This window comes from Culex pipiens, chromosome 1 (assembly GCF_016801865.2).
Source record: "Culex pipiens pallens isolate TS chromosome 1, TS_CPP_V2, whole genome shotgun sequence".
Lineage (NCBI taxonomy): Eukaryota > Metazoa > Arthropoda > Insecta > Diptera > Culicidae > Culex > Culex pipiens.
The window spans coordinates 99,738,687-99,753,579 of record NC_068937.1 but is presented as its reverse complement, the minus strand read 5'-3'; the positions used below and the strand labels follow the sequence as shown (position 1 = coordinate 99,753,579).

Sequence of the window (14,893 nt, the reverse complement as noted above, 5' to 3'; positions counted from 1 at the left end):
GTGTTATGTCATAATCCATTTTGGAATAATTATTGCTTGCAACTAAGGCACTGCCAAGAGTAAGTTTTGGGTGCTTTCTGATTTTTCTTTGAAATAATCTATAACACTGGCAAAGTCATCAAATCGACCACAAAATTCATTCTCTGGATTCAGATGTACGAATATTTTCAAAGCACTTTTGTCATTAAAAGTCCATTAATTTGTAAAACAAAAAAAAAAACCTGTGTGGAGAAGTCAATCAGTCAAATGATATTTATGATCGTAATTATTAATTTTCATTCAAACAAAATATTATAAACGCTTTGTCGCCAACACTTAAAATGTCCATTTTATGTTATTGAATCACCACACTTTTCTAGACTCTATTAGTCTTGTTGCACTTTTCGCGAAAAAAAAAATCCCAAATCCTCTTTTTCGAACTTTAATTATCCAACACATTACACTAATTTTGTCTGATAAAGCAACTCACAGAAACTTGTTCACCATTTTGCCAAACTTTTTAAATGTTCACACTTCACAAAAAAAAACGATTTTTGACAAAATTTCCACCAGCGTTCAGCTCTTTAAAGCTCAGCAGCCACCGTCCGACTGAGGATGGCCGGGCCGTGGCCACGCGAGTCACTTTTATCCATCCGGTGCCACATGGGTGCCGAAGGTGCGAAAATTTTCGCATCTGTGACGGTGTGGATGGTGGAAAACCTTTGCGGTGTTCTGCACACGGGTTAGAAATTATCAAGAGCGACCACGATCCCGTCCGGTGGCAGCTGATTCTTAGGGTAACTGGTTAAATTTTGGGTTTACACTTTAATTGTTTTTGAACTTATGTCCATTTTTTTAAATTTTGGTTGTTTAGCTTTTTCTAGTGTAAACGGTGGGTTTCAATCAAAATAAATACAATCAAATAAAGACAATACCCTATCTCTAGATATCTTAGGCGGTTTTGACATGTTAGCAAATTATCTAAACTTGTGTTAGTTAAATCTGCCTGCGATGTTTGTCCAGAAAATTAGGGTGTAGTTAAGTTGGTTTAAACTTAAGTATTGCATTTAAAATCATATTTTCTATTCGATTTACTTTGCTTTCCCTCTGGACGGGCAATGAACAGGAGAAAATATTTCATTAAAATGAATAAGTTCTAATCTGGTAATCAAAATGTGTTATTTATCGTGTCAATATTAATAGTTCAATTCACCAGTATCGCTCGCTGAAGCTGCACTATCAATTAGTATTCCTCGAGTGCATTCATGAAAAACCGTGTTTGTTTTTTAATTCATTGCATCGCGGCTGATGATTTGCATTTTCCCATCGTGAACGAAGACACCCGCGTGATAAATGGTGCGCATTTACGCTGGTGCAATTTACAACACTATAGTCTACGAATATTTAGATGTTCTATAGCACACTAGCCGCATCTGGCGTGAGGGTGTGAATAGTATCGTGCTTTTTGCGTGTTATTTATTACCCTTTAATACCCGATATTCAATGGCAGTCGATCGATCAGCTGCGCCTGCTGCACTTGTAATTTAGATTGAATTTCAGATCAGAGAATTGTATTAACCTTGAATTATAACTAATATGTTTTTAAATTTGTCTTCAGCTAACCAAACTACAATTAAATTTAAAAAAACTCAACTCTCTAAATTACAAATTACAAACTTCCTAGTATCCCAGGAAACCGCCAAAGATGACACACTGATGGAATCCATCAGTCAATCTTTTACTTCCCACCTTTGTAGGCCTATTAAGTAATTAGACAGTTGCTGGTAATTTGTAGTGGCAGTCGTGCGTGGAAAGTTTTTTTTTAATGTTTCGTATCTTTCTATTTTGGGATGAGCTAGCTAACTTGACCTTGACACTGCTGGAAGGTGATGCCGGAAATTTACCGGTCTTGAGTTATGCAAAGTTTAGATATATGTTGATGTAATTTTATCACATTACTCCAATATTAATTTATCCGATACACTCAAACCCCGATGGTTTGACACCAACTGTTGTCAAACGAACGGGGTCACTTTTTAGTTTGACACCCCTTTTACACGGAGTTCACGCACATTATCAAACGTTTGTTTTGATAGTGTGCGTGAACGCCGTGTAAAAAGTGACAGTTCGTCACTTTATAGTTTGACTTTGACCAACCAACGGGGTACAAATTAAAAAAGTGTCAAACGAAAAAGTGACCAACCACCGGGGGTTGAGTGTATTAATGTTTTTACCCTCTACTGTCCAAATTTTTTTCTCGATTTTTTTTTATTTTTCCCTTCTTCTGGAGGTCATTTTGAGCAACTTTTGTTCTACAAAAAACTTTACTTCTCTTCACCCAAAGGAAAAATATATCTCAAAATCTGCAACATTGGATTTGCTGCAGAAAATGTCATATTTTATAACATTTTTTGCAGCAAGCCCGTAGATCATTTTTGCCCGCGTGTAAAAATTTCAGCGATCTGCAGTTCTCACCAACACATATAAAGCTGGCCCGTCCCCGAGCAACACTCCAAAGAGAAGCATATGTTGGTGCTCTTTCACTCACTTTTCATCAAGCGTCCATGGCGCGGTGGTAGCGTGTCGGATCAATAACCAAGAAGTTGGTGGTTCAATCCTCGTTCTGCTAAGTTTTTTTTTGTGAAATACAACCAAAAAGCCGTCGGTAATGTCGATAATTGTCGGTAACGGGCAAAAATGTCATACTCCTATATCGCAAAAAATGCATGAGGACAGATTTCATGCAGATTCTGATATACTTTCATGCCGCCATGCATCACAATCATGCGACTGCCAGTTGGGTGTTGTTTTATGTTGTTCTTGTTTTATTTTAAGTATTTTAATTGGCATTTATCTTGTTAAGTTTATGTTTGTTTTTGGTAGTATTTGGCCTATTCTACCACCTAATATTATTACATTTTGCCTATCTATTTTTTCACGTTTTTACAGCCACTTTTTCAATTTTTTGCATGTTTTCCCATTTTCTGCTATAGAATGGCATCATCATCATTTAAATAGCAAAAAATGCGAAGAGGTATACACAGCAACAAATTTCTGTGTAAAATCGCATGCAAAAGCATGCACATCATTTTTGTGAGAAAAAGCATGTAATATTGTATGAGAAAACGTGTACACAAAAAGCATGTACCGAAGAATAAAAAATCAGGTCTGCTCACCCTAATAATAACATCAATCCGGTGAGAGTCATACTCAGATTACCAAGTCTGCGCCCCAACCCACTCGGCTATCTCGCCGCTGTGAAAATAGTCGGATCAATGCCAATGTAACAGTAGGTTTTCCGTACGTCGTATACTGTGTTAACTGCATACGATGTATGGGGAACCTACAGCTACATCGGTGAAGATCCAACTATTTTTATAGCGGCGAAATAGCCAAGTGAGTTGGGGCGCGGACTTGGTAATCAGAATATGACTCTCGCCGGATTGATGTTATTTTTGGGGTGAGCAGACCTGATTTTTTTTCTTCGGTACATGCTTTTTGTGTACACGTTTTCTCATACAATATTACTTGCTTTTTCTCACAAAGGTTATGTGCATGCTTTTGCATGCGATTTTACGATCGGATTTTTTGCTGTGTTGTCTGGGACACTACAAAAATTACTGCATACTTCGTTTTACTGAAAATATAGGAAATGTTAGTAAAAAAAACACTGCCAAAGTTGACCCCTGAAAAATTACATTTTTAAAAAACATTGGCAAAGTCACGTAAAACAAGTTAAACTTCCAACCCTGACATTTTCTAAAATTTTAAGAGTTCTTCTTTACAATTCTTTTTAAAGATCAAAAATCGGTTGGAAAATTGATTTTTGGTGATTTTTTAGATCGAAGCCCGTCTAAAGGCGGGGTTAGGTTGTAGAGGGTTAAAGCAATAGGTATTTCCAGAACAATAAATATATTTTGGAGAAAACACTAACATTTAAAAAGGGCGTAATATAGAATATTTGGCCTTTTAAAAAAATTAAGCTTGATTCTATTTTTTTTTTAATTTTTTTCGAGGGGATCAGAAAATTTTACAAATCTAGAGTTTTTTTTTTAAATTCAATAAGGCAAATATTTTTCATGTGCAAATATTTTTCTAAGTTTATGTCGCCCCCCTTCATAGTTGGTCCGAAAAATCAGGGGGCAAAAAAATATCTTTTCAAAAAAATGAAAATAAAAGTCAAATCAACTAAAAACAATCTAAAACGCATTTTTCTGCATTGATAATAATATTTAGCATGTTTGGACTGGATTAAAAATATTTTAAATTTCTATAAAATTCCAATGTACAGCACCGCAAAAACTTTTTTTTGCAAAAAAATAAATTTTCGTCAATACTTAGGTATTTTGTAAACTAATGATTGCAAAACAACTGGACAGATGTATAATGCATTTTTAAACACTTTTTTTTCATTCAAGTGTTAGAACCGTGGCTCGTAAATTCAATTTTTAAAGTTTTTTATTTGTTTGGCCCAACCCCCCACCCCCCTCGACTTTGGTCTGAGTCGAGGGACATAAACTTCAGAAAATATTTGCAACGGCCTAAGTAAAATTTTAAATTTTTGTCTCTGGGTGTTTTTGAAACCGTCTGAAGTCAGGGGTGTTCTAAAACACCCTAAAAGCAAAAAATAAAATAAAAAATATATTGGAACTTTGAAAAAAAAAAAACCTCTACAAATGTGGACCTTGAGATTCTGAGATATTAATACTAGAAAATAAAAGACTGTTTGGATGAGTCTGAAAAATTACTTTCTTGTTTCTTTTTCTTTTATTCGCTGTTTTCCAGTAACCACAAAGGTCCAATCTTGAATGTAAATTTTATGAAATAATGGACGCTATTTAAAAGAAATCGAAAAACTTTTTTTCAGTTAAATCAAACTCTCAGTACCGTAAACCGCGGTGACATTGATTGGATTTCAATTTGTTTTTGGAATATTTCCAACTGGTAAGCTTTGTCTCGGGATTTTTTGTTTTTAAAACATGTACCACACAAAGTCCATGCACTTTTTTAGTAAAAAAGTTACTTCAATAGTGTTTAAAAAATTTGTTGCGTTGAAAATTCTTATTTCGAATTCCGGAGTGACCTTGGCAGTCATAGTTTTTCTTGTTTAAATATGATTCAAGTTGCTAAAATTTCATTTTTTACTTGAAATTTAAAATCACTTAGGTAGCTGATAAAGTTTAAAAAAAATCAATGTTTATATTTAGTTGACTAAGTTTATTAGCTTTTTAACAAAATACATGTAAATTTTAGTTAAAATTGTTAAAAAGTTTGAATGTTGTCTAAAATTCATTAAAGCTAGTTTTGTTTATAAAATTATCGATTCATAAAGCATTTGAAACATAATTCGAAGCACGAATCAAAAGTTTTCACATTTTATATAAAATTTGTTCTACTGAAAATGCCCCGAAATTTTGATATTTTGGATATTTGGATGTTATGTTTTCAAAACACATAATATTTATTTTTAACAAACTTATTTTATCTTCTTCCAGTGGAAAATTGTCCAAAGAATCCAAAATTGCGATTCGAAATCATTTACATTGAGAAATTAATAACACTTTGAGAATGTTAAAACGATGCTATTTACAAACATTTGTCTAATTACAGTAAACTAATTTTCTAAACTTTTCGAAATGTTATGAAAACTTCTTCTTGAAGGACTTTGAACACTTCTCTAAAACTGTCCGTGAGATTCCATTTTGTTACCTTAAAAATGTTTGAATTAGACGACAGCTCGCTCTTGCTGCTGTCGGTCGTAAACACTAGCACCTACGGATTTCCTTAGTTCTTTTCTTCCCCTGCCGGGGCCGTGTTAAAAATCGTTCGCCATGCCGAAATATCGCCGGAACGCTGTCGTGATTGACTTCATCGTCATGCCGGTGAGACCGGACATCGAATCCGTATCGAAGTTCATCACCAAGGAACTCAAACTGGACCTAAAACGATTAAAAAACGTACAACTAAACAACACCCGAAACCACGTCATCATCGAGCTAGGAACGCCGGAGGAAGCTTGGGACCTAGTTGACCAACACAACCTCAAGCACAAGGTAGGATGCATTCAAGTTCGCGTCCACGATTTGCTGCCGCACATGCAAAACGATTTAATCGCCACCTATCTCGAGGCCTACGGAGAAGTCAGGTCCCTTCGGAGAGAAGTCTGGCGGGAATATTTCCCCGGAATTCCGAATGGAGTTAGAATTGTCCGGATGGTTTTGGAGAATCCCATTCCTTGCTTTATTCAGGTAGAGGAGGAATGGGGCTACGTTATGTACAACCAGCAAGTGAAAACCTGCCGCCATTGTGCAAAACCACTTCATCACGGGAAGAAGTGTGCCGAAATAAAAAAAAATACATCGATTACACCCAGAACAACAACACCATCACCAGTACAACAACCACCAGTACCAACACTACCATCACCAATACCATCAGCAAAAGTAATAAAAACAGCAACAACACCAGAAGAAACAGCAGCAATAACAATAATCAAGCCAACGACCTCGATCGAAAAACACCAAATAAATCCAGCAGATCATGCCACAATGCCAATCCAAACCTATGGATATCTCTCCAGAGGACGAAGACGACCATACCATTTCGTACGTATTCAATTTGAACTCTTCATTTTGCGGAAACATCTCAAACCTATCAAAGTTACCCCGGTTTACGGTAGTTTTTTGTCCTCTAAGGCCGTTGCAAATATTTTTCAAAGTTTATGTCGCCCCCCCCCCCTTCCCCCCTTCAATATCGTCGAAAAAAAGACATATTTTTTCAAAAAAAATAAATTTTTTAAACACATTTTTTTGACTACATTTAAAATCATTTTAAGCATGTTTGGAATCGATTGAAAATATTTTGATTTTTTTTAATCCAGATGTAGAATTTTCAATTTGGATATTTTTTTTTATTTTGTCGCCCCCCTCGACTTTGGTCAGAGTCAAGAGACATAAACTTCAAAAAATATTTGCAACTGCCAAAAGCAAATAAAAAATTCAATCATTTAAAAAAATACAGATTATGGGAAATCGAATTTTCATATAAATTCAATTAAAAAATCGGCAATCATTTTTCCTGTTTAGTCCTCCAATACATACAACTTTGCCGAAGACACCAAACTGATCAGAAAATGCAATCAAAAGTTACAGGATTTTGAATAGTTACGAACATTTTTTAATGGACTGTTCAGTTCTGGCCAAAAAGTCAAAATCAAAAAATACAAAAAATAAAAATTATATTATATCCGTGTTTTAATAGTAGTTTATGTAGCAAGTTGCAAAAATATTTTTTTTCAACACGAGTCGTACATTTATCCAACGAGTTTACCGAGTCGGTCTGTTATTTGGTAAAGCAAATAGGGCGTCCAATTTTCCCGGGTGTTGAATTTCCCGGGAAACGGGAAAAATATTATTATTAATACAGTCATAAAATCTATGTTTTTATTATATTTGTTATGTTTTTCAAGCTTAAAATCATAGAATAAACTCAATAACATTAATTGGTGATAATCTAAACTTAACAAGGACGGCAGTTTTTAAATAGCTTAAAAGAAATTAAAAATGGATTTTTGTTACTCTTTGTTGTGCTTTGGATTTTATCCAATGTGATTCAAATTAAAAACATAAGCTTTTCATGTTTTTTTAAATTATTTTTTTATGTGACATGACTAGAAAAACTAGAGCTTACCCAAGTAACCACAAGCACTAAATTGAAGTATTTATTCAGTACTAAATCAGCACTCGAATGCTTTGAAGTAGTAAATAAGCTTTGCGAATGCCTCAAAGTACCAAAACTTTGCAGCATTACAACTGGCATTAAATCACCATTTACGACCTTGAAAATGTGCTTCAAAGCATTTGATGTTTATCAACAAAGTAACCCATCCATACGGGAAACATTTCAGCCAGTCACGCTGTTATTGACTTTTATCCTTCTCCCGTTATACTGTTCCAATAAGCGTGCGGGCTAAGGCGCATTTCCCCCAGTGTGTAACAGTTTTATTTTTGCGTGAACTGGGTTCAATTCCCGCTGACTGAAGTTTTTTTTTGTTTTTTTTTTTTTTTGTGGAAAACTGCAGCCTGTAATTAAGCCAAATTTTTCAAAACATATACCCATAGCACAAAGGACATTATCAAAAGTTCTCTGGTAAATTGAATGACTTTTCTCGCAAGCAATAAGCTGCTTTCCGGATGTCTGATACACTTTGTGAAATTTTGCCAACCGGTGGACCAAGCACTCCTCGGAAAAACAGTTTAGGTTAGCCGTTAGCCATTACTTGTCCCTATTAACCCCAAGCCTTCCGTAATTGATTGTACTATACTTGACTGGATGGCCGCAATTTACTGAGTGACTCGTCAATAATTTTCGTCCAACAAAATGACAACGGGTTTTTTTCATGAACCAGAAACTCGAAACAGCAGAATGAAAGTCTTCCTTAATGTTCGATGCATCAACCACATCGATTAAAATTTTCAAAACAAACACTCATTTCAGAATACATCAGTTGGCTGGCGCGCAACCGCGAGGCACTAAATAGCGGCATAAAATCAGCATTATATTGGCATTTAATACCAGCAAATAATGCTTCAAAACATTAAATCAGCACTTTTCCCTTGAGAAATATTTCAAGTGGCGCACAGTGATGCCGATTTAATGCCTCACCGAAAGCTCGAACAAAAAAAACTGCTTTATCGACGTCAAGGCTGGGGGAAAAAAAAGGACAGCTAGCTGCTCCACACACTTGGTGGTGGGCCTCCTTTGTTTTTTTTTTCTTCTGTTGCGTTTCATGTGTGAGTGTGACACTTTGATGTTATTCTTGCATTTTTTTCGTCGATCTCCAGGATGCGCGCCAGCCAACTGATGTATTCTGAAATGAGTGTTTGTTTTGAAAATTTTAATCGATGTGGTTGATGCATCGAACATTAAGGAAGACTTTCATTCTGCTGTTTCGAGTTTCTGGTTCATGAGAAAAACCCGTTGTCATTTTGTTGGACGAAAATTATTGACGAGTCACTCAGTAAATTGCGGCCATCCAGTCAAGTATAGTACAATCAATTACGGAAGGCTTGGGGTTAATAGGGACAAGTAATGGCTAACGGCTAACCTAAACTGTTTTTCCGAGGAGTGCTTGGTCCACCGGTTGGCAAAATTTCACAAAGTGTATCAGACATCCGGAAAGCAGCTTATTGCTTGCGAGAAAAGTCATTCAATTTACCAGAGAACTTTTGATAATGTCCTTTGTGCTATGGGTATATGTTTTGAAAAATTTGGCTTAATTACAGGCTGCAGTTTTCCACAAAAAAAAAAAAAACAAAAAAAAACTTCAGTCAGCGGGAATTGAACCCAGTTCACGCAAAAATAAAACTGTTACACACTGGGGGAAATGCGCCTTAGCCCGCACGCTTATTGGAACAGTATAACGGGAGAAGGATAAAAGTCAATAACAGCGTGACTGGCTGAAATGTTTCCCGTATGGATGGGTTACTTTGTTGATAAACATCAAATGCTTTGAAGCACATTTTCAAGGTCGTAAATGGTGATTTAATGCCAGTTGTAATGCTGCAAAGTTTTGGTACTTTGAGGCATTCGCAAAGCTTATTTACTACTTCAAAGCATTCGAGTGCTGATTTAGTACTGAATAAATACTTCAATTTAGTGCTTGTGGTTACTTGGGTATAAAACATATTTTACAAATTATCTATAAGTTACTACCGCCAACTGTGGAAAACAGTCTGAATAGGTACAGGAGATTTTATAATAATGTATTTGGAAATCAGTGAACTAATTGTTTTGTTCTGTTCCTGTTTTAACCGAAGTCATTCAAAACATTTTGCAAACAAATTGCTTACATTTGTCCTGATTTGGCCCAGATTCCGGAAAATGATGAAAAATAATTTTATATGATATTTGTTTCAAATTTAAAATGATAAATATACAAAAATATAATTCCAGGTATTTTAAAAATATATAACATTTAATTTAAAATATTTTAACACCCAAACGCCGGTCGCATGATTGTGATGCATGGCGGCATGAAAGTATATCAGAATCTGCATGAAAACTGTCCTCATGCATTTTTTGCGATATAGGGGTATGACATTTTTGCCCGTTACCGACAATTATCGACATTACCGACGGCTTTTTGGTTGTATTTCACAAAAAAACCTTTAACAGAACGAGGATTGAACCACCAACTTTTTGGTTATTGATCCGATACGCTACCACCGCGCCATGGACGCTTGATGAAATGTGTGTGAAAGAGCACCAACATATGCTTCTCTTTGGAGTGTTGCTCGGGGACGGGCCAGCATAGGGACGTGGCGTTACATCGTGCTGCCACCTGGTTTTTTTAAGCGCAAGAGTGTAAAAGTGCTGAGTCATCGTCTAAAAATAGACGGCGTCCTATCTCGCCCAGCAAAATGAAGTCGATAAAGTAGTCGGTTTCGATGAGAAAAAGTGGAAAAAGTGGTCTAAAAATAGCGACGCCATCCCCCTATTATATGTGTTGGTGAGAACTGCAGATCGCTGAAATATTTACACGCGGGCAAAAATGATCTAGGGGCTTGCTGCAAAAAATGTTATAAAATGTGACATTTTCTGCAGCAAATCCACTGTTGCAGATTTTGAGATATATTTTTCCTTTGGGTGAAGCGATAGGAACTTTGCGAAACTAAAATTTTAGCAATTTTCCCTAAAAAGCCAAATTAATGCTGATATCTGCCAATTACAAATCTAGAGTTTTTTTTTTGCTTTTGAGCACTACTCATTTTTGACTCTGAATGGAATAATCTCAACGACAATAAAATATTTAAATTGAATCAAATTATTAGCCATTTAAATTTTATCAATTTTGGTCAGTTCAGTGATTTCAGTACAAGGATAATCGTAAAATAAATCGTAAATCTCAAGATTTTCTTCCATTGTCGCGATAACTTTGATGATGTTTGTTTATCTACATTTGAAAATTAAATCTCAATGGCAAAATATGATTGAATGTGTAAACAATCTGGTCTATTATTTTTAAATCTAATATCACTGAACTACACAAAGTTTCTAATATAATACAAATATTTTACTTTTCGTCTTCAGTTCATCTTTTACCGAATTATCAACATCTCTTTCGGGTTCTTGCTTTGTTGTCCACACTAATTTCAATCTTCGTTATCATTAGTCACACACTGCTTACTCCCAAAAATGTCCCTTTTTATTTACTGATGCAGTTTATTTCCGATAATCAGTCTCTGTTTACTGTTTTTGTCCCTCTTGTTGGCAAACACCATCCACCCAATTCCATTCATCACAATTGGGTTCGATTTTCGTGTGCTAGTTTGTCCCCAAAATAGTTATTGCTTGTACACAGAGTTATGTAAATTGATGAGCACTTGCGGACAGAAAATAACCTTAGACACTCACTTTGCTTAGATTTGGGCGTCGAAACTTGCTTCCACAGAGAGAAAAACACTTGCTGAATGCGCACAATTACGCGGATTTTCAGCTGAATCACACTGTCACACAACCGAAAAGGAAAAAACGACGACCGGTGACGACGCGTGGTACTTTGTTGACTCGATTTGAATCGTACGTGAACTCCGCTCAACGACTGCCGACAGACTGGTCGAAAGGGTCGGGCGCGCGTTGCATTTATACTAGCGTTCGGCGTGAACTGACCGGCTCGTGAGGGTGATTCTGATTATGTTAGTACGCCGGTTGATTGGGATGATGATGAGGAGTAGGTCGTTGACAAAGTTTTCTGTCGTCAATAATTTACGAAAAAGTTTTTTTTTTATTTAGCTTTAAAATAAGTTTGATATGAAAAGATGAACAAGTATAAGCTGAAATAACCCATATCTCGGGTTAGTTTGAAAAAGGTCCTTAGCGCCAGTTGTAAACAAAGCCTTTTTTTCGATCGGTTACACCGACAAACAACATTTCTGCGCAGGTTCAACTCTTGGGGAAACATGAAGTGTGGGGTCCCCAGAAACACGTGCACTTTGAACTTTTCAAAAATATTTAGACATGGTCGAATGTTTTCTCTCCAAAGTTTGTATGCTTTGTTTGTACTTTAATTTTTTTTTTTGGAACGTGTCATTTTAAGGGAAATTCAATGTACTTTTCAAATCTGCAACAACCCAGAAGGGTCATTTTTTCATTTAGAACATTTTTTTTTCATTTTAAAATTTCATGTTTTTTGTAACTTTGCAGGGTTATTTATTGAGTTAAATAATGTTCTACAAAGTTATAGAGTAGACAACTACCAAAACTTTTGTATATAAACATAAGGGGTTTGCTTGCATTTTTTTCGGTTTGCTTGAAACCAATACGAGTTATCGCGATTTTATGAATTTTTATGAGGAAAGCTACAACAACAACACCGACGGTAGCACTACCGACGATGGTCGTGCACGGAAAAAGAGTACTTCTCGGAGGTGTGCGCACTGCCACGAAAGGCGGACTTGGGGGAAAACGCAGAACAAATCAAGCCGCGCGTAAAGTGCGCGAACTGTGGCGGTAACCATACCGGTAATTACCGCGGATGCGTCGCGCGCAAGTCCTACCTCGAGGAGCAGGAAAAGAGGAAGAAGAAAGCAGCAGCGTCCCATCCTCCTCAGCGAAGTACGAGCGCAGCCGTTCCTGTAGCTGGCCAGCGTACGGTTCCAGCGGACAACCCAGCGTTCCCTCCTGGATGGGGGCGGTCGTTTGCAAGCGTGGTCGCTACCGGTAGCGGCGATGCGACCCAGCAAGGAGTCCGGGGAAGATCTCTTCACCCTGCCGGAGTTCTTTGCTCTCGCGGGGAGATGATGACGCGGTTTCGGACCTGCCGTAACAAGGCGGAGCAATTTCTGGCCCTCGGGGAGCTGATGATTAAGCACATCTATAAAGGATAAAAAACTGTGATCTAGTTTTAAGCTTTCTCTATTTCTATCCCCTTTCCCTTGCAATTGTAGTAAGTTTTTTTTCTTAACTTTTTCTTACTTTCGGTAACCCCTTAGCTACAAGCAACAATTGTTCCAAAATGGATTATGATGTAACACACAGCTGAAAGGAACTCCAAAACTCTGTTATGTATTCCAAAAGAACTTATTGTTTATTGATAATTCACCAACAAAACCGAATTGAAATTGAAATGTGAACGTGATAAAAATTCACCAGAACCAGTCTGTAACCATTCCCTGATAAACATTACCATCTTTTTTGTTCTGTGTAAATTTTAAGGAAAAACCTGTTCAGTCAGTTTTAGCTTTACAACATCATAAACTTATTAGAAGTGATGGTATGCATGATTATTGCATATAATTTTCTATTTCATTCAATTTTAAATGTGAAAATAAACTGAAGTCTCATGCTTTTTTCAGTCTTAATCTTCTTTTTTACAAATTGAAAAAAATACTTATTTCTCATTTAATCTTTACAGGTCGAAACTCAACCCCCAAAAATCGTGGATTTTTTTTTAATTTGCACTTATTTTCAGGTGCATAATTTCTATATAATAGGCACATAATCTAAAAAATAGGACAAATGATAGTTTTTTCTTTTTCAAACAAAAACTTTAAAAATCTCTGAGATTTTTTATCACAGCAAGGTATACTTAGTTTTGCAAAAAAAAATCTATGAACCCAGGATAAAACTGCTCTTAAATGTGTTGTCTTCTTTTTGAAAACAGGTCTTAAAAATCTCCCAAATGATTAAAAATGATGTAAAAGTAGATTTAAAATGTATCCTAAAAAGTGTACAATCAATTTAACGTGGATGTTTTCGACTGTTTTTTCACATCTTTTTTGCTTCCAGATTAAAAAAAAAGAGTGGAAGAAGAACTTTTAACAACATTTAGGATGAAAGAAAATAACAACCGTAAAAATAAAATTAAAGGCTCGGGAAATTTCAAACTATGTCAATAGAAGCCATTTTGCATAACTAGTTTCCCTTACAAGTCTCATTTTTTCGGGCTGGCCATACAAAAAGGACATGTGAACACTCGAAAATTTGTATCTTGAGAGGGGATTTTCTGATCAATTTGATGTCTTGGGCAAAATTGTGGATTATGATTAGGTTTATTTAAAAAAAGGTTCGCGGAAAAAATATTTTTTTTTACTTGTTATTACTGAAAGTTGGTTAAAAGAAAATAAAAAGGGTTTTTTTTTGTGTGCCACTTTTTTTTGAATCGTCTTAATCATCACCTACAACTTTGACGAAGACACCAAATGGATCAGAAAATCCATTCTCAAGATACAGATTCTCGAATATTCACATGCCCAATTTGTTGGAGTAACGGGAAAGGGTATTGGCGTAATGGGTTTAGGGGTGTGTAACGATCCATACAAAATTATTGTGTGTTATATGTTAACAATGCTTTCAAAATTGCAGTTCTCCTAGGTAGTTTATTTAAAAATATGTTCTCTGTGTTATCCTTGTTGACAACAGATGTACACCGATACGTAATGTAACAGTAAACAAACTAAGCTTAGTAACTGAACGTCAACTTAAAAACAAAACTAGTAGTATCTAAGCACAAAACATTTCCGTAGAATCACTTACACAGCTCATGCCTAAGAATCAGCTGAGAAACCTGAATGTGGGATGATCGTTCGCGTGATACCTATCCTCCAAACAAGCTTATTATCCATATTGTGGGCCTCTACACTGTGCAGTTGAGTTGTAGCTGTGCTGGCTCTGGTACATTACGTATTCACGGCAACTAGCGGTTTTGTTTGCCTTCTAGAGGTACTAACTTCCGTGCAAGGGGAAAGGACATTCACTTTCGATTTTTTTCTTTTCGTTTTTACTTCTCAAAGTCCTTTTGAGTGGAAAATTGACCATCCTGCGTGACGGGGACGAGGACAGCTGGATTTGTGACGTAATTTAAATTTACGGTATTTCTTCCGGGTTCAACTTGAATATGTATGATTGTAACGAT

General features: G+C 36.1%; 2 protein-coding genes across 4 annotated transcripts in view; one reads left to right on the top strand and one right to left on the bottom strand.

The window, feature by feature from the left end:
• The window catches only part of LOC120430222 (putative peptidyl-prolyl cis-trans isomerase dodo), a 277,938-nt gene that overhangs the window by 106,225 nt on the left and 156,820 nt on the right, over nucleotides 1-14,893 (top strand). The window lies entirely within an intron of this gene.
• Nucleotides 1-14,893, bottom strand: part of LOC120425156 (glutamine synthetase 2 cytoplasmic-like) — an 84,571-nt gene that overhangs the window by 9,651 nt on the left and 60,027 nt on the right. Inside the window, exon 1 of one of the 3 annotated variants that reach the window (XM_039589586.2) lies at nucleotides 11,395-11,602. The exons of 1 other annotated variant lie outside the window; for it this stretch is intronic. Coding sequence is in view for 1 of the 2 variants with exons in the window: in XM_039589585.2 (XP_039445519.1) it covers nucleotides 470-486 (17 nt within the window). In the remaining variant the exon portion in view is untranslated. Of the gene's footprint in view, nucleotides 1-469; nucleotides 602-11,394; nucleotides 11,603-14,893 lie in introns of those variants that run through there. One more of the 3 variants, XM_039589585.2, reaches the window with a different exon arrangement.